This window comes from Lepeophtheirus salmonis, chromosome 14 (genome assembly GCF_016086655.4).
Source record: "Lepeophtheirus salmonis chromosome 14, UVic_Lsal_1.4, whole genome shotgun sequence".
Taxonomy (NCBI): Eukaryota; Metazoa; Arthropoda; class Copepoda; order Siphonostomatoida; family Caligidae; genus Lepeophtheirus; species Lepeophtheirus salmonis.
In genome coordinates this window covers 3301902-3329009 of record NC_052144.2, presented here as the reverse complement: position 1 = coordinate 3329009, position 27108 = coordinate 3301902, and the positions used below count along the sequence as shown (strand labels likewise).

The following is a 27108-nucleotide window of genomic DNA, read 5'->3' as shown; positions in this document are numbered from 1 at the left end:
TTTTAGATCCAATTTAACAAATACCAATTATTTACTCATCATACAATAGTTTTCTCCTCTTCCATATGTTGCCACATATATTTTTTTTAATTCATCAATCTTTACGGGATTAAGTGGGTGTAGATCTAGCAATCGACCCATGGGATTTTTTTTAAACTCAAAAATCCAAAAGCAGTCCTAAGAAATATATACATATACTAATTCATGTGTGTCTATTTATCTATAGGTCATTCAACCCCCACATCCGGGCTACACAATCGTCTTTCTCCCAATCTACCGGATCCAGCACATTCACATAATAGCGGTGGACATCCATCAGGCAACACGAATTCGCACCAACCTCCACCGCCAAACTCTCTTCATCACCATCATTCTCAATCCAATAATGATAGCCTCTATTCAGAGCCCAATAACGGTTGTCATAGCCCGAACTCTATGCCACCTACTAAAAGGCTTCGAATGGCAGACAATTGGAGCTCCTAACGTCTTCTATCTCCGGGAATCGCACCCGGATATAATCTAACAAACCAACGTTTTTTTTGATTTGATGAAGGAGTATGGCCGAGTTAAGTCGAGTACAACTACTATCATAATTATGAGTGGAAATATCAACTGGCTCATCACTCTTTCTTCCTCTCTTTTTTGTGAGAGGGAGAGATTATTATTATTATGTTTGACCACATCAATCATAAAACTCATTCACTACTACTACTAGACATACATAGGAAAATGGATGAATTCGCAGGTCCTCCAAGAAAGACATTGTTTGTTTGAATGATCGCAAGAAAGAATGAAATGAAAACAAATATTTATAATTTGTGCTAAATATGATTTTGATGATGTTATAATGATATTATCATAATTATGATTTATTCATATATAATAATATATTAAATCCGTACTTACTTTGTACCATTTTAATATTATTAAATTGTAATTGTAATGATTAGATTTGTATTACTTAGCTTGGCCGTGCTGGCCGCATTCGTATATCCATTATTTAAATCTACAATAGGATGGTGTGAAACTCTTCATAGTTCAAAACGTCTTTTTGAGTTTTTTTGTACACATAAAAAAAAATTTAATGAGATTTTTGTACATATTCCAGCCAGGCCGGCTCTCACCTATCTGCTCCTTGATGGACGATATTCAGGCATTCAACACCGCCACTGTCGCTGCTGCTTCTTCATACTTACATAACATAGACTGATTTTTACACGGATCTACAACAAACATACATAGATACTAAATATTCGTTCGTTCCTGGACTTTGTTAACGAAGAAGACTACGTTTTTTTTCTTCATACATACAATACATATTTATTAATATTGAGAGGACATTAGATCAATTTGTTGCTTTTAGTTTAATCCTATACGTATTACATACATATGTACACACATATAAAATCACCGTCCTGCTATAAAATGATATATCAATTATTATATATAGCTCCACCAATGCGTTGGATTTAAGATAAGATACAAAAACCACGTAGAATTCGGAAAAATTATTCCTTTATTAGTATGCATATTGTGCATATTGACTGATATTGTGTTAAATGGATTACTATGATTATTTATATGTCAACTTTTCTGTCAAATAAGTGGCTCATTTGAATTAATTATTACTATTTTATTATTATTCGTCAATTTATACACGTCGTACTTAATGTTGTAACTGAAGAAGGTTTTATTTATATTCAAGGATACATAAAAACATAGATAAAATATAATTCTACCTCAATTATTATTTCTTTTAAATAATCGCAAAAAACTATTTATTATTTAATTTGCATTTCAATGAGGTATGATGTATAATATTAATTATCGATTGAAAGTTTTATTCGTAAAACAAAAATTCATGTCATTGTTTTTCCTTCTAATACTACATACAAACACATATTGCCAACGCTGTCTCCCTCCTACTGTTTCCGGCCCACCCTGTCCCAAAGATGATTTACAATCAGAGATGTTATTTTTCAAAGTTCGTTATTATTTGAAATAACCTCCCAAGTACCGCGCGGTCTATAAAAAAGTATTTTTCTACAAAAAAAAATTATATTTTATTTCTCAGAGTATTTCTGTAATTCTAATTTATTTTGAAAGAGAAAACTAAAATGGCTGCGCAAATTTACGTCATTATATACACGAATATTTCTTAACATTCAGGGTATGGAATTTATATAGAAGTTATCTACATACACGTATATTTTTTTTCGATCCAAAATGCCTTGATATGCTAACAAAATATATATCTCTCTATTCAAATATACATATATATATCGTTTGTGATTTCTATTCGTTACTGTATAATCAATGTTTATGATTCTTTTTGAATGTAAAAAAATAAAAAAAATACTTATATATATATCTATATATTTATTTTAGCTTCATTGACATTGCTAACCCTCAATTCAACTCCTCCAAATCCTCTTCATCCATCTTATAATCCTCCTGAGGTGGATATTAGGGATGCCAATCCCAAAGGAACTATAAATTGTTTTGATTTTTTAAACTTTCGATACTATCATAGTCTGCACAACAGATTTTGTCACATCCCCAGCATTGGACGGCATCCAATTCATTTTGTACTTCTAGAAATTGGCGTAAGGAATGTATTGTGATGGAAGGACATTCGTCCAAGAGTATGTTTTGCAGTCCTTTGCATTCTACGGATTAGAGTTAAATATTTTTATGACGTACACCACAAAGGAATTTAAATTATAATTATAATGTAAAATAAGGAGAAGAAACCTTCTACGATATGTATCAAATCATTGTCCTTCAAACTTTGTATACGTCTCAGTACGAGTTTCTCTAAAGAGTTTCCTGAGTTGATAATGAGAAATTTGTACAAATCAGGATGTATCCAAACTTTGTTCTCATTCCATAGTAGTATGTTTTTCAATTTAGGAAAATCTTCCCTTCGGGAAGTTTGTTTCATTGAATATGGCGAAGGTATCTTCATGTGAGATCGATGGAATCGAATTGTGAAAATCCATGAAAATGGAGAGGGCTGCTGGTGATACTTGATTTTCACGAACGTCCATTATTTGTAAGTTTTTAAATCTGTGTAGTGTAAATGAGCCATAATATTTATAATAGGTTATATCTAGCCAAAAATCTCATACCTGATTTCTCCATCTTCTTCAGAGATGGTCATATATCAATCCCAATATCCGTTAAAAAAGTACGAGAGGCATAGAGTTCCATTCATTGAGGAGGATATTTAGCAAGGGAGTTAAAGCCATTATCATCCATCATGGATCCATTAATGTTCAAGTACAATAAATATTCAAAATGCCTACAGAGAAAAGCACTCAAAAGATATTATAAATGTATGAAGTCACATATGTTACTTACTTAAAAAATTGAGTAAAATATTGAGTTGGAAGGTATATACTTTGATGAAAAGAGAGCTTTTTGAGTTGTTTGCAGCGTTCAGTTAAGAGATTGATTGCAATTTGTATATTTCCGTTCCTATAAATCGCATAACTTGTGATTTGTGGTTGAATAATCTAAAATGAATTAAGTTAATAGATTTTGTTTGTTTTTTTACATACAAAAAGTTTTATTACCTGATAGAGAATAAACTTAGCACCTGAGCGATATATAGAAATGTATTTAGCCAACTCCTCGAGCATAACACCTTGTCATTCCTTAAATGGACTAGATACTTCTTTGTACTGATCCGTGTTGAAAATAGTTAAAAGATCCTTGTTCCCCCGAGGAAGTCCATAGCAAATCTTTTCAATGTTCAACGCAATGGATTGATAACAATTGTGTTGTAGAGATTTGGGTGAGGTACGAGATGGCATATTTTTAAGAAGAACTTATTGTCAAAGTCTTTCATAAGGAGTAAAATAGCATTCTTGAAGTTTTGCCAGATGAAAAAACTGACGTAGAACATACTCTTCTTATCACTTATATAAATTAAATAATAGAAAGACTGCTAAGAGACATCACTAAAAAACTTAGAGACATGATTGTACCTCATTTTACCCATAATTATTGACCGTTAAAGAACCACATTTGCTCATATTGTATTAATAGGGACGTCTGCAGAAGGTGAACTGAAGAGGCTGTAGTGAAATTTAATTTTTTCTGAATAGCTATAGATTTGAAATCTTTTGTGAACATCTTTGTATTTTTGAAATTTTCTCCAAATATAAGGGTGATATAAGATATAAGGGTAAGAATAGAAAAGGAGGCGAGGAGAAGAGAAGAAATACTTCTGGCATCATTGATTAAATAATTCTATCAATCAGGAACGTTATCATTCCCACCTTTATTATTCAATATTAATATAATATTAGATGCTGATAGTCGATAGAGAACTGAATAAAATGCTTAAAATAACGTTTGGAAAATACTTACCGGATGAGAAACAGATGGTTTGTCGGATTTGTCGATATAAATGTGCCTTTAGTCCCCTGTCTAGAATTACACGCCACTCATTATCCTCATCTCATATCAAGAGCATGGATATTCATCTAAAAAATCAAGTTAATGATGAATACATCAAGTGAGACTTTAACTCTGAGCTCACAAAGATGCTTATTGCATGTAATATAACCTTATCCATTGCTAATCATCTACGTTCAAAAAATTTATGGAGAAATACACGGGTAAACACGTCCATTCCCGAGGAACCATCATTAAATTAATGGAGGATGTTGGTACTGATGTCATTTATAGAAATACATATAAAAAGGTTATGAGTCATCCACACCAAATGACGATCAAGTTATCAGTAAAAAGTATAAAATATTTACTAATTTCGAAATGGAACTCTGAATTTTGTACTATCTAACCGTAAGTATTCAATTTTTTGTAAATGTAACCCTAAAATATGATTCTATTTTATAAGGAAGTGTGTTCGTATGTTGTTGTTTTTTTTTATTATAATTTAAAATTGCTATTACCCACTATATTTTAGATATTTTTATTCATTTATAATTTGAATTTTAACCTTTTGATTTAATAAAAGGCTGCATTGTAATATAAAAAAAATAAAACATACGAACACACTTCCTTATAAAATAGAATAATATTTTAGGGTATACACTTCTTTTCAGAAAATACATGGGTTGACATAAACAATCATCTTTAGTATATCTACGTATAGTCTTTTATTCAATCAAACGCCACGTAGATTTACTATAGACGATTGTTTATGTAAACCTATGTATTTTCAGAAAGAAGTGCACTCTCCATGTATATATAGTGATCCTTGGTTTATCAAACAAATAGAATTCATTTTTGGTGTCAACAAAATTATACACTCAATATACATCCCAAGAACCTATTTAAAGTTCTTGATTCGTTTTTTTTTTTGATTTTTGTAACCTACCTACCTTGTAATTAAGTATCTTGGTGTAGGAGTTTTAGTAAAACTTGTTTTAGTATTACTATGGGTGGATATGGATGCTAGAGAAGTTCTGGTATTCATTCGGTAGATGAATGAGGGAGTGAAATCCTAGGTGTTATAAGAACATAGGGTAGGTGTCCTGGTCCCCAATCAGTTAAAATATTTTCAACGGGGTAAAATGAATCATTCAAAGACGTTTGATACTTAATTATAAAAATATACTATAATTATTTCATAACAAAGGACCCCATTTTTGATAATTAATAAATTTTGTATTTCAGAGCATTTTGATATTCATTCCGATGACGTACTAAAATGACGATCTTAATGCTATTTACTCTGTTTTAGGGAAGTCAGAAACATTTTCCACCAATGCCATTTGGTTATTCAAAAATGGAGTTCAAATAGCACCAACAAAATGATATAAATGTACCTTTTATATTGATTATAATATCTAACAGTAAGTATTCAATTTATTTTAAATCTACCCCTAAATTTTGATTCTATTTTAGCTAAACATATCAAGAATTATGATACACAACTCATTAAATGGCAAAAACAACTGCTTAAATGCTCATAAGAACGGGGGTAGTAGCTTTGGATGGTTCGCAACTAGTTTGTCTGACACTAGTTTCTTCACTTAAAGACTTGGGTATGATAATTAAGTTTTCAAATATTACATAGTCAATAAATATTAGTTTTTTTATCACTTAAGGCTTAGAGCTATGGTTGATAGGCTCCAAGAAATGGTGTTCAAAAAACTCATAAAAGGCAAAAACAACTGGTTAAATGGTCACAACAACGGGGTAATTACATTGGTTGTAGCATTATAATTAGCAATTTTTGTATATCCTTCATGATAATACTATGTTGTTATATAAGCATAAATAACGGGGGGGAAATCTTTTTTGATGCTCTTAATAAGGAGTAATATCGCCGGACATTACTACATAATTAGCTTTTGCTCTAAATCTTTAAGATGGATTTATTTGTAACATTTTTTTTTATTAGTATATTTATTGTCTAATTTTATGATTTTGACATTTACTTTATTATTAATAATCAGTTAGATCTCATCAGTAGAGATATATCTATCCTGTGCACCTATAGCAACTTCCACATGAAGAAGAGGGGTGATTATTTTTTTGATTAAACTCCACGTTTCGCTTGTGTCTTGCAACCTAAAGTTATGACATATTTAACTGGATTCCGATGTCAGAACAAGAAAATATTATTTGGATCAATCTATTATTTCAATATTCTGTATATGTAATTTATTGTTATTAGTTATATGATTCCAATTGTTTAATCTTGTATATTTAACATAAATGTATGATAGTATATTTTTTAGTATGTACATTATATTTAATTAAAGCCTTCTTTTTTAAACTTTGAACTTCAAATATATTTCGAAATACTCTATTTTGTCGTTTCATTAGCTATTATTCTGAAAGTAAGGTTCATAATGAATTACAATTTCATGGAGTGTGACGTTTTCAAATCTATGATGGATAAAAAACGTCGAGGTCAATTATACGTACTATATCTTCATTAAACATTTTGCTAATAAATACTTTCGTTATACACTCAAAAATCATAATATAGCATACAGATGATAATCACATCAGTATTCAAAACAATGGTATCGTGTCTTTCCCCCCCCCCCTTCTCCTTGCACGCGTTTTTCTCTACAATATTATTAACTTTACAAATAATCTAACAAACTTAATTTTAAAAATTTTTGTTCAAAAATTTAATTTTCTCTAGATTTTTTTAAAAAAATTTACCAAAAATGAAATATTTGAATTTTTTTGTGAAAAGCTGCAAATTTTTTAAAAAAATGGTGTTTCAAATTTTTGTTCAAAAAATAATTTTTCAGATTTTTTTCCAAACCCCCCACCCCCTCTCCATAAAAAAATATATAGCCCGGTCACGTCTCCCATCGTTCATACACTGAATTATTTTAATACCTGGTATTTTTTTCCTTATTCGTAAATAACTTTTCCTAGAGAGTCTTTAGAGGATAGTTATTGCATCCAAAAAGATGCCAAAGAACTTTATTAGCAACATATATTATTTCAACTATGTGGATGATAAGTTTCTAAAAAATAAACTTTTTTTTTGGTGATATTGCATAGGCCTATAATCCATTTCCAAATTCAAAACTTTAGAATCTTACTCCATGAATGAAACCACGCCCAAATCTCTACTACTTCTACAGTCTGATAGCCAGGAATTATAAAAAAAGATATTATGTTCCATCACCCTGTATAACCATTTGTGATGTTTCGTTCGTAAACGTAACGGCTCTTTGAAGTGAACAAAGGAAACCGGCTCCCCAACAATCAGGAGCCGGCTCACATCAATTGATCGATTTCACGCCTTATTATTATGAAAAATTTTGTGATTCGGATAAATTATGCAGCAGAGCAAAAAATTTCAAAAAAAAAAAAAAAAGTCGGGATTTTTATCACTAGTAACAATGGCATTACGATTTCATCAATATTTTGTGTATAGTTCTTAGTAAAATCTATAAACCTAAGTTCAAATTTGATCATTCGAAATCATATATTTTCTATTGTTAATTTTTTATTCAGCAAAGATCCTGTCATAAAGAGAGCTTAAAGTCCAAGCTAGTTTTTTGAGTTCTTAGGCAATTCTACGATAAATTTCCAATTGAAAAAGGATTTAAATCAAATTTGGAATACATCTTGAATACATTAATATAAATCGTAATTTTTATATGTACATATTTACTTTTTAGGGTATATTTGATTAAACCTAAATGAAATTATGATTTTTATTCATGACATTAATACTCTTATTGAAGTTACCCCTCTACAGTTTTTTAAAAAAGAATTTATGATGGTTAAAATCTAAACATAAGTTAGGCCTACAAGCCTTGAACTATTAAATGTCAAAAATTAAAAAATACGATTTTCTACTCAGAAATGAAATATTGTAACCCGTCACTCAATCGAAACTCTGATTTCTGAGATCATAGATATGATTTATGGCATATCGTGAACCAAATAAATGATAGGCAAGTATAGTACATCATTGAAAAGCTATCAATAAGCTTTTAAAAAAACTTTTTTTTTTTTTTTTTTTTATTTTTTTTTTTTTTACATTTCTGCTATGAAAAAAAGTTCATCATGATCTTCGTTTTTAACCTTTAATAATTTATTATTTTTCCAAATCATACAATTCCTTCCAATTCCATAACTTTACTAGTCCACACCTTTTTTTTTTTTTTAATATTATAAGTTTTTTATCTGCAGATGGTTAAAATTTCAAAAAGATTAGAAACCGCCAACATTAAAATATTTAAGGTCATGGTTAATTTGGTTTATGATATATTAACAAACAAATCAATAATTTATCATATGTTAACTTTTTTATCTTTAAGATCTCAGAACTCAGAGTTGGATAGAACTACTATTAAAAATACAACATACACAACTTGTGTCAAACCCGTTTCCTCCAGTAAATTTACCGTTCAATGATCCATGCATACTTACACTTTTAAAGCCATAACCTAAAAAATTATAAATTAAAATCCTGGTAAGAATTTATTTATGTAATTTCTTTAATAAAATTGTTATCAAGGCCTACTCAAATTTTGATTGGGAGTTTAAGGGTTTAAAGCCTCTTACAAACATCCAAAGACTGCAATTGTAGGATCTGAATATAATTGCTGTTCAATTTACTCTTTGATCTCTACGTCACTAATCTTAATCAAAAATTTTGAAAGAACAGAGTTACTGTTACAAGTCTAGAAATCTATTAAAAAATAAAGTCATACTAGCGATAGTAATCGGCATTGCCCAGAATTATTATGAGTCGACGAACAGACAAACATTGTTTTAATACTATAGAAGATAACTCCTCAGTGTTACTCGCCCCTAGTTACTCAATACTTTGATTTTCTCACCTCAATAATAAATTAATAATAATAACAATTTGAGAAAAAATAATAATAACAATTTGAGAAAAAATAATATTAAGTAATTTAGACTCTTGAGGTCTACCTGGTGGAACTTTAACTACATACACTCGTTACTAAACCTCATCTAAAGTGACATTTATTTCTTTATATGTCTTTTAATTTCAATTTTTTAATATTAAACTTAAAAAAGTAGCTTGATGTAAAACGCATCTAAGATTTCATTAATATGAGTCATATTAATTAAATGTATAAGTCATGGTTTATTACTACATTTAGGGGCGTCTGCAAGGGGTAGGCTGGAAGGGCCCCCCAAAAAAAATGAAATAATTTTTATCTTCACTAAGAAAAAATTATTGATTTGAATGAAATATTTTAATATTTCAATCGAAGTATAACATTTTTTTAAAGATCTCTTTGAAGTAATAATATAATATAAAATACATGAAAAGAATTTATATTAAAATGAATACTCAAGAGTAAAAAAGGATTCAAAAATTGAATATTCGGTATAAAAATAATGATTTGTTTAATTATAATTTTTAAAAATGTTTTTTAAAAACTAAATAAAAATTTTGCTGGTGTAATTGTGTTGTACAATATTATTATTAATATTGAACAAATTCATAAATTCACACCAATCTACTCTTATTTACAATAATATACCTATCCATGAAGTAAAAACATAAGAATACCTAATGATGAAAATCCCCTGTAGAACGGGCATGTTAAAAATAAGAAAGCAAAAATCAACATGTTAACCCTGACAATTTGAAAAATGTTTTGGAGGGGAGAAAGAATCATGCTCAAGACGTCTCATTAGATCAGCTACAATCAGCTATGACAAGAGAGGAATGAGAAAAGGATATAAGCAGGGACATTTACTAGAATTATTCCGCTGTCGATCCCCAATTCTACTCTAAGTACAACAAGGATTTACAATTATAACTCTGTAACAAAATCATCAGGGTTAGCTCCGTCTTTCATGAGCACACATGAATGTTCAATCAGGTTTTGAATATAAGTGTATCTATTTAGAAAAAGATGTTCACTACTCAGTCAATGAATAATAATGATAACTGCTAATTCATTCTTCAGATTACAAAATCAAAAAAAAAAAAAACATGGGCCAGCCAATTTTCATCAATGTGAATACCCTAAAGCTTCAAAACAATTAGCAAAACTACGACAATTACAATTAACAAGTATTAAATGTCTTGGTCCGAATTTACTTTTTTTTCCACCAGAGGAAGTAAGTATTTTGTTATTATTTCTAACTTCAAGAAAAGGACATTTCTAGCTATAAAATAGAATTTATACGTGTATTGATAAATAAATAAAATAGCTAGAATTGAGTCAGAAATGTAGAAAGTAGAACATGATGTATTCTACTAATTCTAGTATTAATAAATAACTATTAACTATAGTGCAGTTATTGTAGAGATAAATTATGGGAGATGATACGATGAATATGTGTGAGTCTTCCGAGAATGGTCTTCCTTGACAGCTCTGCAACTTGTCCTTCAGGGGAGTGAATAAGCTTTTTCAACCTATCAAGAGTAATTTTAGAGAAGACGTCTGCTAGTCAACTGACCCCTAAAAGTACTGTATGGCTTTGCTGCTCACTTGTCGCATGATATTTAATGGAAAATTAGTCTCCATATTTTGGAGTAGTTCCATTTTAAAATTCACTAAATCGTCCTTGAGGAGGATGATTTATTTGAGTTTTTTGTTTGTTTTTTCTCTCTCTCTCTCTTACAAAGCTTCAAAATCCAATGCTCCATCTTTAAATCCTTCCTGCAAAAATTTTTTGGGGTCTCTCCGGAAGTAGAAAAATTAATAGAAATTCGTGAGGTTAAATCAGAAGTAGGGAAAGCTCAATACTGGTCTGTAAAGGTAATGCTCGTTTTTTTAAACGGAACCGAGAGCAAATGGACCCCGGACTACAAGTGACAGGTATTGATGGAACCTCCAAAAGGAAGCTACAGAAGAGGCCTCTATTGAATTTGCAATATATTAAGTTTTTAGAGTTTACTTCAGATGAAGGATATACATTCCATAATAAATTAAAAGAAATAAAGTTTATAAATTATTGCAGGAGTGGCCTCTGAATTCTTCTAAGCAACCTTCTTCCAGCCTTTTGGATGGCCTGGCCAACAGTAGAACGATGTACCTTATTCTTCTTGGCGTACTCTGACATCTTCATTATTGGGTTGACCTTAAAGGCCTCCATGATGTCTTCAGGCTTCATTTTGAGGTCTTCCACTTGTGGGTTTGTCCTTAAGGTTGTCCCCATCAGCCAAACGATTTCTGACCCGATAAACTGGGGCCTTGCTGACTTTTAGGACGCGGATTAAATTGCTTAAGATGTCTCTTCTTGCCTCCATCGCGCTATATACAGAGTTTGTTGTTTAATTTGAGTCAAAGTATTTAATATTTCTGAAGAAAAAAATACGAAGCAACAGAAACTTGGTTTCTGAGCAAAATATCCATGTTTCAGAACACGTGATATTGTGCAATCACATGACCAGCAGATATTAAGATTGACTAAATCAAGGCCCAATTTGTCGACTACATGTTCTCAAAACCACAGGTGTTTGACTAATTGATTCATTTGAAGAAACCTGAAAATACTGAAGAGCTCTTTTTATTTCTGTATTTTTATAAATACATTTACAAAAATGAGTATATCAAAAAAACCATTGCATATTTTGTATTTCTTAATTCTGATTTGAATTTTACATAAAATTTTGCTTTACAAAACATGTATTATTAGTAATAATTCGAAACTTGATATTTTCCCAATTTCGGCAGTGAAGCCAGTGTCGAATCTCAAGCCATGTCATATCGACAATCGGCAATTTTAATTTATTTTTAAATGGTTTCCTATTGATGGTGTGTTTCTTTAGTTTTTATGAACTTAGATATCTTGTTCATGACTATTTAATGATTCTATTAGTAATTTGAATTCATATTAAAACATTATACGGTCAAATGTATCGCAAATTCCTGGTATAAGAGCACATTTAAGGTCAATTTTCCTGGAAAAATTCTTTATACGTAGCTTGTAAGAGGATCTTAGAGTACAAACACTTATCAAATTCCATGGGACAACTTGGTACCGAAAGCTAAGATCCAGAAGATATATTGACAGATAATGGGAGCGAGTGGATCACTTCAAGGAAGCATGGAGGTGAAAATTCATTTATTTAAGGAGATACGAAAGAATTGGGGCCTTAACAGTATAAATGATATTTTCGACTGTATTGAAACTACTCACCCTGCAATAGCGATGCTGAAACGATAGCTTCAGCTCCCTTGATTTCATCTCTGTAGGTATACAATTGTATTCTTCAAAGATGGTACTGGGAAATTTGCGAATAATTTGAGCAAAAGTTATGGAAATTGTGTAATGTTATCTCCTTTAGAGACCAATTTCCTTGCTTGAACCTCCTATTTGAAAAAGAGATCCCAGATGTTGAAGCATCAGTATTAATTATGTACTGAATATGGATTGAATTCCCGGAGGATATGAGAGAACGAGTCTCTTAAATTTTACCATGATTTTAAGTGACTGAGGCTCTAAGATGACAATCTGATAGATGATTTATAAGGGATACGAAAGTCCCCTTTATGGAGAAATAAAATAGTAAAAAAAATATTTTTTAAATTTTATTATTAAGTATGCTCTATTTCTGTAAATGTTTTATTTGTTTATCTTATATTTGTCATTATAAGTATTGACTTTATGCTGACAAACTGTAATAAAAAGGGAAAAAAATGCTTCAATAACAAATGGCTGTTTTTACATGTTTCTTCTTTTGTTGCAACAGGTCTAATCCTACCCTGTTTCATGTCTACTCCTCGTGTATCAAGTATCCTACTTTTGGTTAGTTTTGAAAACACTTATAAATGGCTATTAATTATTGTACTACATCAAAAATACTTTGGAATTAGTTTTCTTAGGTAACTACATTTGTCATGTTGCCCAGGCATTGAATTATCTTTTAAATTGTGAAACTTATGACACTTTAAAAAAATTAATGATTTTTTGTAACATGTATCCTCCCTCTCGCGTTATTATAATGCGACAACACATGAGTTTAAGTTAGCTTGCTTGGGAGTAGAGGCCTGTAATAACATATCATCATGATAGATACCGCCACTTATTTGAAGTTCCGATTTAGTGAAATTAACAACCGGTCTTCTATTTTTTTTTTAATTAAAGCATTTTAACATAAGGAATAGCTTGATTTAACTCAACATAATAAAAATATTTATTTGGTCATTTTCATTTTATTAACAGCCAATCTCATTTACATACTTTTAGAACTATGATGACCATTATCTTTACCGTCATTTCTAATTTCCTGTACTTTTTAAAGACTTTGCAAATATGAATAATCTTAATCTAATGAATTTATTCATTAGTTTATCTTTTAGTGAGTGAAAAAGTGGTACTTGGTGCAAGTCTTTAGTTATGACATCACTTGCTTTCTTAATTTTAAGGGTTAAATTTTTCTTTTAAGATTTATACAAAGACTTATGTAAATTTCTGTTGGAATTTTCTAATGATAAAATGATATTTTTAATTTCATGTGAGTAATAAACGAGGCTATCTCCAATGTAATCTGCAATAGTTATAAGTTTAGTGATTTTATTATCGTAATATTGACTTTCGGTTGTTTTTAACATATGTAGACAAGATTTGCAATGTGGATCATACTTTTCAATTTTATAAATAATATAACCTGCTAAATAATATAATATATTAACTTCGGGATTACATAGCTGTGGTGCCTTATAATCCTTGCAGGGGAAATGATCGGAAAAGATTCACCTTGACGAAGCTTCTTTCTGGTTCCCTTCGAAATGTGTCTTCGCATGATCAAAAAGACAGTATTCTCGCTTGAAGGATAGGTTGCAGAGCTAAGAGACTAAAGCATTATCTGAAGACTCTGATTCATTATTTTTATCATCTCACATAATTAATTTATAAATAAAAAAATTAAAAATTAACTCAGTATAACTTTATAAAGACCCTAATCTGAATATCAATAAGTTATCATATGATTATTGATAAATATAAACTACGTGGGATTGTCTTCAGTATAAATAAATTAATAACTTCATAGTAAAAGCGACATCTTGCGAAAAAATATAGAAAATACTGACCATACTATTTCCTCAGGCTAACCATTGAGACTATGATAGTTCCTAGAAACTCTAAACCTAATAAAAAGGTGAGTATTGTACTTAAATCTAATAATGCTGCTGTAAAGCAGGGAGTAAATAGAGGAGTGAGACACAATAAAGGTAGCCAATTTGTTAAGTGTGCAGATGTAGTACGTAGAGGTGTTGATCCTAAGTACCTGAAAAGTCAAGCTGTAAAATACCCACCCACAACTGTTCGTAAGGGCATCCCCTAGTTAGTACCCCAGTTCTTGCGTCAACCCTGGCCCTCAGATCTGACTTCGTTGCCAATGTGACTAGAGAGGCCAAGAAGGTTGAACTAGATCTAGAGATCTCGCTGATACCTAATTATTTCATAAGCCTCGATAGGTAAATTTATATAATTATATAATAAAGTTAAATACCTAGTAAATCATTATTCAATTGTTATGAAACAGATGTGACCGGCGAAGATTAATAGGCTACACCTTTTTGCAGGGGCTACAATCAGTGGTCTGAATGATGATAAATTGGGCGTTCAGGCATGCAATTTCATCCTTAAATATTTGAAAACGAATCGTTACCCAGTGTGGTGGGTTGTTATAAAGGCTGTTCTGAGAAGGATTGCGTTTCTTTCCGCCTTCGAGCAACATGCCTAAAGGTTTATTGCTAACCATATTAGGAACCTTCTAAAGGCTGCTAGAGCTACCCTCGCACCCCCTCATGAGCTCCATCGAAAGCACTCATTCCTGGAACCAAATTGATGTCGGAAGACAGGGAGTTGCTAAAAAACGAAAGAACCTTGATAATAGGCTGAGTGTAATGTTCCAGAAATCCAACAAGAGTAACATGGCAAACGAATACCAGAGAAGGCAAGCTCTGACCATACAGAATAATGCCAGTAAAAGTATTGAATATAAAAAAGCGTACCGTAATACCCAGCAAAGGCTTGAAAAATCATTTTAAGCGGGTCGCTAAGGCTATTGTCAAGGGTACCTTTGACCCTGTTGAGCGGTGGACTAATATGGATCCAGCAATACTGCATGAATGGAAGTCAATCTTTGAGAAGGAATCAATTAATGGCGAAAGATCACCACCTGACTGTAATAAGTATGGTGGACCTAAAGCCCTTAAGATTATGATACTATTAATATAGACGAACTTAATAAAGCACTTCCTCTGGGAAGAGCAGTGAAAGATCTCTTTGGGTATAAAAGAGAAATTGATATCATGGTAGTCAGGCCAGGAGTGACTCATTTAAGGTTTAGGCAGCGGAACGTCAAAGATCGGACTGCCTAGACAGGTTTTAACCCTTCTTAAATAACTTTTGGTTTTGTAGGTTGTAAAGGATATTTTGCTTTTACCTAGTTGTTAATATTATAAACATCATAAGTTTATATTTCAACATTTGTGTTGTGTCAGGACAAAGGTGACGAGGTACAAATTATTTAAAAAAGGAATGATCCATGACGAACAGGAGAAATGAGGTAAGGAATGACGTGGAGGAATACAAGGATGATTTAATAGGAACAATTATATTCTTATTAATACAAAACACTACTCTGATATATACATATAATCCATGGCTATCTATACTTATAAAGAGGTAAAGACAGTACTTTACAAGCATATATATATACAAGACAATACAAGAACTAAGAGAATAAGAGGGAAGGAGATACGAATACATTACCCCCAAGCACCATATCCATGCCGGTGCTTATCCAGGTTCTGCTACACGAATAGAAGCCTATTTATCCGCTCCATCCATAACCAGGCGCGGACAAACCATTTACTCTTGTATATACAAAATTTATCTCCATAGACGTGCCGTGCTCTCAGCACACGCACCGGAGAAAGGAGACACTACTCCTCATAGGGGTTTTAGGAACGCGAGCACCCTGCCAGTTCCTGGGAGAAACATCATTCCCCCTTACAGAGTTTCACGCACACTTAGAGAGGTTTTAGGAACACAAGCACCCTGCCTGCTCCTGGAAGAAACATCATTTACCCTCGATGTACCCTCATCCAACTCTGGATGATCCATGGGAGAAACTATTCACGTTCATTAACCAATGAAGTGAACGCGAGAGTAGGAACATCTGAGAACCAGAACTTAATGGGATGAAATCCAATTGGAATTATGTGGTTTCTGACACGGACACACAATTCCCTTCTTGTAAGTGACCACGGTTCTCTTCCTTCCTCCACAAGGCCCAAACTGCCCGTATTGATCCACCTTCCGTAGACGAAAGAGCGTTCTCCCTGTCGACGAAAAAGGGATATCCATCTCCAGCAGGGCTAGCTTCGCCGACGATCCCACAGCAGGGAGGTCACGTGATTTTGATCCCATCCTCGTCGCCACTTGTAGTGTACTGCGAACCCTACCAACAGTCAGAAGTAACGGACCAGAGCAAAGCCACTAAGAAAACCTTTAGATTGGGGTTACAAACATACACTGAATATATATATATATATTCAGTAAGGAAGTAATATTAAAAGGATGTACATAGACATAACTGCTAAAATGTATAAACACGTAAACTTTACTTAATAAAAAGGTACATTACAACCTATTTAAAACAAATCCCTTCGTCATGAGATAAAAGTAAATAAAAGACTTTACATAACAATTTGAATAACTAGATTTTTCCCTTGTTTGTCCTTTTGGGCATTGGGATAACTATGTAATTTTCTCTAATGTACCATCGGCATAGAATTAGATAGATTTGTGGATATTAATTCAGATTCAAAATTATCGTTCTTTTGATTGTTTTTCTCTTAGTTTACCCTCTAATTTGATTAACTACATATTTAATTAAGTATTTTCATTGTCACTAGATCCATTTCTAGCCTTTGTTCTACTTAATTTATGGAATTGAATTCCTAAACGGGAGTTTAACTTTGATTAACCTTCTTAATCAAATCTGCGTCGTTCAATCAACCCAATAGTTTTATGCTGCTTTGCTTTTCTTTTAAAGACTTTTATAGACAAGACACCTCTTTCATCAGGTGTGATGCATGTGTTTTTTTGTTGTTGTTGTTTTTTTCTCTCTTATTTAACCTAAGCATTGATATGTGGACTATGTTACATAACTAGATAATCTTATTTTATGAAGTATATTGTGCTGAATAAAACACCTATTGAATAATTATTTTTGATATTAAATTGTGTAAATGTGCATGTTTTCCATTTTGCTAGTCTTTTTTTTTTTCCCCTTTTCCTATAGTTGTATTTTTGCATGGATTGTAGAGCCCATTTGGTTTTTTTTCATGTGCAATCCTACATTGTGTCTGGATTGCCATCAATTGTACACACTCTTGGTAATTATCATGTGAACATCATCTTACACTTAATATAAGGATCTAGACTTTTGATGTGTGTAATTTAAACATTTTCAGGTCCACAACTAAAAAATCAACGTATCTCAATGAACATTAAAGAGTTTCTAAACTCAATAAGGAGTACAATAAGCTTGTTATAAGAACACGCGAATAGAAATGACTTTTCAGGACAATTGAAGCGTCGTTACAAATAAAACTGTAGTGTTTTACCCTGAAATGACAACAATGAATTGCATTGTGATCCCACATTGATTTAAAGCTCTAAACGACATGAAATTACATTTCATCAATGCCTTCGGGGTTTTTTTTTTTTTTATATAATTGTGTCATTAATTTTTCAATTTAACTAATTTTTTTTATTTTACGTAATCATTTTCTTGCTAGTGTATATTATTACACTAGAAGTGTGTGTGCTGGTATTATTTTTACGACTATTTATAAGTAGATTCTAATATGATATATTTAATTATTACATGATTCTATTTTTTTAACAAAAATAAACGTGGGAGGAGGAATCAAAACTGAATTCAGATAGGTCCTATTAAAATTTTGTGGTGTGACTGTAAAAAGTTTTTTTCAATGTTTTAACCCGACCCACTATAAATAAAATAAATTAGGAACCCCTCTCCCTTTGAGTTTGAAAGTTTTGTTAGTTTTCACCCACTTATCTAGATTAAGGGCTGAATTCCGATTTTATTTCCTACTCCTCAAAATTGGAGACGAAGTAGGGTTGACTTAAGGAGAAAAAGACTCAAGAACTTCAATGAAGGAGCAATGGATGGTGGATGAGAACTTTCTCTATTTATCACTGGATCTTCAGTCGATTATTTTGTCGTTTTATGTAACTCAATAGTTCATATATGTAGAAGTATTAAGTATATGATGATTCCGTAGAAGATCTGGTGGAATTTATGTATTTTTGAGCGTAGAAGCAATAATTCACGAGGTCAGCAACAAAGCATTTCGATCTTTTAGATGAAGATAAATTAACGAAAAAAACACAAGACTGAGGTAGATATTTTTAATACAAATAATCAGTTGTTGACCTGGATTTCAGCTATTTAACGCACGACAAAAGAAAGCTGTCGATTTATCAGAACTACTCGAATTGCTCTTTTAGTTCTTTATACATTATTCTTTGTAAATACTCCATGTCGTATCTCCTCTCGCTCGTCTTCTCTTTCTTTTAGAGAAGGTATTCATCAATCATTATTCATTGGATAATTACATGATCGAGTTTTGAATAATTTTTTAGAGCCGCTTCCGACGTCATTAAATTAGTATTTACATTTATTCAATAAATAAATTAAGTGATGGAATTAAACATTGATAAAAAAATTTACATTATTATTTGTTTTACAAGTTTCTGAAGTTGGATACGGAATATCATTCTAAATTCGAATTAATATAGACAACATAATATATTAGTGATGCATAAAATATGTTCCGCCGGTATGTAAAAATAAAAGAAACCGAAAATTAACGTTGTAATTCAGAAAATTTGAAGATTGTTTTGGGACAGAGGAGCTAAGCTATGACGACGTTTTATTAGATCAGCTGCAAGTAGCTGTAGGAGGAAGGAAATAAGCACAAATCCCACTACGTAATTGGCAAGGGCATATGGGCTGGAATTACACCGGTGCCATAACTCAATTTTACTCAAGTCCAGCAAGGACTTACATTTAGGACTCCCGAGCAAGCCCATATTGTTGCTCTCCGTCTTTCATGATTACACACACACGTTATTACTTAAACACATAGATATTCAAGAATTGAATAATAATAATAGCAGCTTAGGAAAATTAAATACCCTTGTTTTGATTGCCAAGTAGAAAAAGGTGCTCCTGCTCTCTAAGAGATACTTTATATACCTCTGAATATTACCTAACACCAAGGTAATTGTGATTCTATTACCTCTGACCAAACACTACTAATGAGTGATGATTGAGTAATACTTCTGATATCAGTTATCACTCATCATAAGTGTTGACAATTGGCCATATAATTATATAAAGGCAGGTATAGTCTTTAAATAATAAAATGTTTGAACCTGCTTCCGTCTCCCCTACAGTCTTTTTTGTGAAATAAATAAACACTATTTTCTACCAAACCTATGATGTTGTTTATTCATTCAAAATAAAAGTATAAAATTATAATTAATTGTCCTCGGAAATATATAAAAGTATCAGAGTTGGAGGCAGAATACGAAGAAGAATCTTATAAATATTTCCAATCAAGCTACATTTGAATCATGGGCTCGAATGAAACGCTTTGTCTTCGTTGGAATGAATTTGAGTCCAACATAAAATCTGGCTTTTCTCAACTTAGAAACGACGAAGATTTCTTTGACGTGACCCTTGCCTGTGGCTCAAAACACATTAAGGCACACAAAGTGATTCTCAGCGCCTGTTCCTCCTTTTTCCGATCTTTGATTAAGTCAATTCCTCATCAACATCCACTTCTGTATTTACGAGGAATCGACTTCAATCACTTGGAGTCCGTACTTTGCTTCATGTACAATGGAGAAGTACGCATCAAACCCCATGAACTGGATCAATTCCTGTCCATTGCTCAAGAGCTTAAAGTCAATGGGCTCATGCAGGATCAATCCACTAATGGAGTGAACAAGTTTGAGACCACGGCGCCGAAAAGATCCATCTCTACTACGGATGATCTTTCCCTCCACGAAGTGAAAAGGGAATCATCTCCGCCCCTTCATTTGCAAAACAAAAGGATTGCTCTGAGTACAACAGAGGAAGATGAGGATTCCGAAATAGAGGATATTACTCCTATGGGAAATAGTACAATGATGGGAGAACCTTCCAATTTAGAGTATCAAGAGACTGACAATGATCAAGGAGCATATGAATCTTCCTTTCAACCTGAATTTCAAGAGGAGGATTCTAATTTCAAAAAAGAATCTGAAGATGGGACAGTTAAAGCTAATGGTATATCAATTATTCATAAGAGGAAGTAACAGAATAATTTATTTTCATGCTCCCTATATGATGTTATTAATTTCAGAATTGTTGGATGCAAAAATTTTTGAACTTGTTTCTCCTAAGGACCCGAATGGTAAATATAAATGCCGTAAATGCTCTTACAGCTCATCAATCAAACGTGACATAAAAAATCATGTTGAAGCTAGACATTTTGTAACAAATGGGTTTGCTTGTGATAAATGTGGAGGCAGATACAAAACAAGGCACTCTTTAGCCATGCATAAAAGGAGTACTCACAAAAAGGATATGGAATTCTTCAATACAGATGATTTATAATTTTTGCTTAACTGTATCTATGTTTGTAATTTAAGATATGATATATTTACAATAGTGTTTTGCTTTTATTTTTGTTAAACCTTAGCGTTATAAATATTACTTATTACTTGTTTAATTATGCTAGACACATTACTTTATCAGAATTCCATAACCCTTGTTCCTAACTAGAAGCCCCAACTGCAGGTATCACAAAGTAACAGGACGTCATTTCCATTTAAATTAGCATAATCACTTACACTAGAAACACACAAATATATGTGACCACCACAATGTATTAGCACGTCAGTTCAACATCTCAAATAAAATGTACAATTTAACTACTACAACAAGAGGGGTTTCCAACCTTTTTCTAATTTTATACTTCATTCTGATGACAAAAGTCATTCAGTAAATACATTTGCTAAAATAAGAGAACCAATAGAGTGTTTTCACATGTCGTCAGCATTGTTAATGCTGACCATTTTTGAGGGCGTAAACAACCATTTTTTACAACAATGAAAACCCTTTTTTATTCATATTCAGGAAAACGGGACGTCAAAATTGAATTACCAAATAAAAGTACTTAAATACGCTATTACATCGTTATACAAAATAATCCTAAAAACCAAAAAATTATACATATATATGTAGACCTCCATTGTGACACATTGTGTTCTCACAACGTCAAAGGGAGGAAATAGAAGAGTGTAGTGGCGCCAAGCTTAGTTAAAATAGCAAGATTTTTTGAAATAAAACTAAATTTACAACCACTATCCAAACATTGATCCTTATGTATTTAGACACCACAAGTATAGATCTAATAATCCCCAATTTTTGTGGCCATTTCAGTAAATAAATATGAGCGTCTTCCAATCGTAATGAATTCATATCTCTTTCCATTGAACTACCATTAACTTCAGCCAATTTTTATTACTTCGTTTATTCATCTTGTGATGTCTGGAAATGATCTCTCCATCCAAATGAAAGCCTCTCCGTCCTGCTTGGACAATAACAATGATCCCGCTAGGACGACTGGTCAATAAACTAAAAATTGTGCGGTTAGACATTTCACAGAAATTAATCAATCTACAAAGTAATTAAGAGTTGCACATACAAAATCAGATCCATATTAGCCATCATCAAAGATAATAATTATATCCATAATCCAGAAAAAAAGTTGTAGTAATCTTCCGAAAAAATAGTCAAAAAGTTACACATAAAAGACAATAAGAAAATGAACGCCGTTCATATTTTTTCCGTTCATCATTCATTCGATCAACAAATGATCGGAAAGCGTGAAAGCAGTTTGTTTTGCCGTTCAATGTCCAAGCCTGTTGATAGTGTCATATTTATCCAAGAAATTGTGAATCTGCTTTGTTTAGAAAAAAAGTCCTCAAAAATTTTATTTTAATTCAATGGCCTTTTTTTATATATGAAAATTTTAAAAAAAAATCTTAATTACCTTTATTTAGAAAAAAAATCCTTAAATTGATTTCGGGGTTTTTTTTTCTCCATTAAAGTGTTTAAAATTTCTCCCTTTTGCGGACAACCCTGAAACTACTCAAAACTACTCATGAATATAACGTTAGTTGTAGTGTAGAACTCGACTTTTGATAGCAATTGCCTATTTTTTCAAGTTAACACTTTATGGTGTATGGTTGCATATTTTTAGCAAACGATTTAATAACTCATTTAGGTATGTCAATCTCAATGGTTGATTATTTTTCAATAAACTTTATAAGTAATATCATTATCATTTGTAAATTGTATCCAAACATTGGTTCTAAAATATTTGATATTAAATACATTCTTTTATTATTCATGGGTCTATTGCAGACAATGCACTTGGTATGATTTTTTCAGATAATAACTTGATCTATAAGAAGATGTTGGTGGTTAAAAATAGAGTAAACAATTTTATTTGATAATGAACATGTATTTATTTGAGAACTACAAGAAAAGAGGGCTACACAAAAAAAGTCAATTTTCGCATACAGTCCCAAATTTCATTAATACAGTTTGAATGAACTAGCTATTAGATTTAATCAATTTCTGGATTCTTTCAATGAATTGTTTTATTAAGCATGGATTATTTAACATGACTGGAAGTATTATTTACTCCTATAGTATATCTCGAACAATTAATAATAATGATTAAAATAATAAATAGTCAATGATATTATGAGTACAAGATTGAATATTGAACAAGGATTTACCTTACTATGAAATACCTAAAAGTAAATCGTCTCTGGAAGGGATAAAAAAATATTGAGGATCCATATGTTATTAACATCCTTCTTTTGCCCAAATTCAGAAAAAGAAAGGGAGTAGGACAGCCCACTCCAAATTCTCTTAGGAAGAAACTTGATTATACTAATGAATAATGACATTTTTTTCAGTTTTTAAACCTTCATAATAAATTTTATTGCAAAAGTATGAAAAACAATAGACAGAAAATAAATTAAAAGAACCAATGGCCAATATCTCATTCTATAGCTGAAAACATTAAAAAAATAATGTGTTGTTTCATATACCTACATAGTAAAAATATACTTATACATTCTTCCAATAATAAACATTTTATCTTGATTTAACGAAATAACATCTCAAATTCTAATTAATTCATCCATTTTTAACAAAAGATATTCTGCAAGCGATTTCCTTTTAAACCTAAATGCTTCTTCAATCATTTTTTCAATGTAATATCTTCGTATTTGTGAAGGCCCATGTAGTTCTTCTTTAAGTATCTGATAAAGTCGATCATGATTTTTACCAGGACGTTTCACTTCTTTACAAATTATTCGACGTATGTTTTGATTTCTCAATTTGATGCTCCGAAGTTCTTCAGTATTATGTCTAAGCAATGACTGTCCTTCCTCATTTAAATCTGATAAAGGATCTAACGAGGTAATAGAGATCTGATCTTCATCGCTGTCGTAAGGGGTATTTAATTCCTCACGACAGCTACTCTCAAAAATAATGGAAACAGGAGCATCACTATTATCTTTCTTAATATTAAAAACTTTGGAACCTTCAATTGCATTACCCGAGAGCTCATTTTCTGTACATAAACCGTCTTTTATCATTACTGATGGTATCAAAGTATTTTCCGGTATTGATAATTGAGGTGGATCAGAATCTTCGTGTAATTCTACAACCATCTCTGGAGTAATCGTATTGGAAACATGATTTGAGTGAATAACTAAAGAATTATTAACGGAGTTGGTAGGAAAAACTGAATCTCCTGAAACTTCATGAATCAAGAGCGATTTATTTCCTTTATCTAAATTTTGATCATCAACATTATGATTTCTAGAGAGATGGGCGGAATGTGAAGGACTTCGATAAATAAAATCTCGAGGAAGGGGCCCCTTCTTAAACTTTTTAGGAATGTGCGAATTGCTAGAATCAGTGAAACGTTTCCTGTTAGTTAATTGATTTATTCCCCCTGAATGAATAGAAGTTCCACCAGCCAGAGCAATTTCATCAACTACCTCATCCAACATAATATTTTTGTTTATTTTAAAAGGATTTCCAAACATGTGTTGCCGAATTGGAATATCTTCGATTTCTCTAAGTGGAGGAGGCATATGTTTTAGAAAGTCTTGATAATTTCCCATTAGCCCAATAGGCAATGAATGTTTAGTGTCATCATCAACTAATTTTGAATTTCGCATTGACTTTAAAAAATTTGTTTCCATTCGAACTATTTGATCCAATAAGTCATGACGTGGGACATCAAAGGGGTTTCTACAAGTGTTGTAATGACATGTTTTACTCTCTCTGCATTGTAAAGTATAGCCAGAGAAATCGATCAATTGATCTCGAGAGTGAACAACTTTATTTTGAGGAAAACTAGATAACAACAATTCCTTCCTAAGAGGGGATCGAGGTACAATATTAAGATTTTCAATTCCGTTTCTCTGAATAGGAGTAGAACTCAGGGTTTTATCATACTCTAACTTAGCTTGATTTTTAAGTCTTTTGAGATAGGTAGTTACTCTATAACTTAAACAATTATCTAAACTCTCTGGTATAAGAGACATAGCAAGATTTCCAGCTCCCATTCTTATGAGGGCTTTCCTCAGTGGTCCAGCATAGTAGGAAGGCATTGTTTTTAAGTAATTATTAAACTCGTTTTTCCACTCATTCGTAGGTTTCAATCTATGTTGACGAAATAGTACATCTAATAGTGGGAGAAGTATGGGGTAGTTATAAGGTAGCACAAATAAATTAACAGACAATAAATTAGTAGATGCTTTCAAATAACCAAAAGGATATCCTTTATCTTGAAGACCTCCCTTGCCAGAACCCTGAATGAAAACTTGCCAAGATATTTTAGGCTGTTTCCTGGCCAGAATATATAAGGTTAAGGGACTAGGTTCAAGTTCATACTTATCAAACGGTAAATTGTCGATTATCATGGGTTCCTGGCTACTACAAGTAAATTTAACATTAGGATGCGCGGAACGTTTAATAAGCGTAGGAGAATTACTATCTGGAAGAAATGACTCCGGAAACGGCCAAAAACCAAGCGTAAATCCTTTTTGCGTAGATTTAGGAACATAAATTAGCCTTCTACAGTTATGCCAATTAATATTCGACGGAGATAAAATAGGATTGGGTGTATGAGGCATAATATTACAATTATTTTCATTAGAAAAAGTTAAAACTTTTGCATTCAAAGTATCTTCATCAGCAATTTGGACAGAATCATCATTATCAGGATGTTTATTGAGAATAGGTGGATCGGGACCCATTTTTTCGAAATGGACAACCACTCCAGACTGTAGTTTTTGAACTAAGCTATCAATGCATTGATGAAGAACTCTATGTGAAGTAACCACATAGGAACGTCCACCCGTAACTTCACACATAGCATCTATTGGACTTTTGTCAGTAGCTACGTGTCCATCCTGGGAAGCTGGTGGAGTACCAGCCATACGAAGAACAAGCGCATAAAGCCTTTGATCCCAACGAAAAGGCTCACGAGTGAGTTCTGATCCAGGTACAGTGGAATGCATAGGTAGGTTGAGCTCTGTCTCAACAGTGTCTTGAGTCGTGAGTTTCCCCCCGTCCGATATCACAATAATGACGACGGGTTCCAAGTAAAAAGGGTAGCGCCCTTGTCCATACATATCTATCCCTGTTTGCATTCGGTTCATGTTGAGAATGTCGAAGACTTGCTTCAAGGCAGAGCCCATTGTTGTCATCCCAGACCCCACCAAATTCTTTAATTCATTCATAAAGGTTTGAAAATTCTCTTTCCAGCCCGCTTTGATATTCCTAGGATAATCCTCGAACGTGAGTAGCATATAACGATCCCCACGAGACTCGGGAAATTTTTGCCGCATCTTCACGAAGAACTCAACTGCTCCTTTAGCCACGTCCAGCAAGGAACAACGACCAGAGGCATACGCCTTCTGCTCCATTGACGCAGAAGTATCTACCAAAAACACAATTATCGTCATATCATCAACTTTAGTATCTATCGCCTAAAGGTCTTTAGACCCAACTGACAGCTTCACTTCACTTCATACCCAGAGGCCAGAACTTTACTTCTCACATTGACATTAAGAAAGGATTATTAGAGAAAGAAGGACTAGCGACATCATTAAGACAGCTGTTGACTCCAGTCCTCAAATTTAGTTCATTCATTATTTTTCCTTCATTGATGAATTTTTAATTGTTTCACAGTTATGACGTCACAAATAAAGATAAGATGTATCCACATTTTCTCGGATCTGGGTAGGTTCGGATCTTATTCGAGTAAATTTTGGGTGCCTGAAACCAAAATTAAATGGATACTTGTATGCCGAAACTATGAATATAAAGTAACCCAATGGTATTACTATTAGAACATAATTATTAGTTATTATTAAAGGACTCTTTAGTTATTATAGCTTATAAGATTTTTTTTTTTAAACTATAGAATAACCACGCGATGCAACTGCTCCCAGCACTAATCAAGATGAATAGAGATGCTACGTTTGATTAAAAATTAAACAACAATAAAG

At 32.2% G+C, this 27108-nt stretch overlaps 3 protein-coding genes and 1 long non-coding RNA gene across 9 annotated transcripts in view; 3 read left to right on the top strand and 1 right to left on the bottom strand.

Annotated features, from left to right (window-relative positions):
• LOC121129837 (uncharacterized) overlaps window positions 1-1761 on the top strand; it is a 57502-nt gene extending 55741 nt beyond the window's left edge. For all 6 annotated transcript variants that reach the window (XM_071893384.1, XM_040725558.2, XM_040725557.2 and 3 more), the window contains exon 9: window positions 227-1761. In XM_071893384.1, the coding sequence (XP_071749485.1) occupies window positions 227-483 (257 nt within the window). In that variant the 3' untranslated portion in view covers window positions 484-1761. The remainder of the gene's footprint in view (window positions 1-226) is intronic.
• Window positions 1762-5915: 4154 nt separating this feature from the next.
• LOC139907265 (uncharacterized) lies at window positions 5916-6793 on the top strand. The gene is made up of 2 exons (XR_011783729.1): window positions 5916-6023; window positions 6087-6793. It is a non-coding gene; the product is annotated as an uncharacterized lncRNA (long non-coding RNA).
• Window positions 6794-19112: 12319 nt separating this feature from the next.
• LOC121129315 (zinc finger and BTB domain-containing protein 24) lies at window positions 19113-21227 on the top strand. Its single transcript, XM_040725027.2, has 2 exons — window positions 19113-20782; window positions 20859-21227. The coding sequence occupies exons 1-2, from the start codon at window positions 20086-20088 to the stop codon at window positions 21110-21112; spliced, it is 951 nt and encodes a 316-aa protein (XP_040580961.1). The 5' UTR covers window positions 19113-20085; the 3' UTR covers window positions 21113-21227.
• Window positions 21228-22984: 1757 nt separating this feature from the next.
• Window positions 22985-26778, bottom strand: LOC121129311 (integrator complex subunit 6-A). The gene has a single exon (XM_040725020.2). It carries the CDS (start codon window positions 26560-26562, stop codon window positions 23698-23700), a length of 2865 nt encoding a protein of 954 aa, XP_040580954.1. The 5' UTR covers window positions 26563-26778; the 3' UTR covers window positions 22985-23697.
• Window positions 26779-27108: the final 330 nt, after the last annotated feature.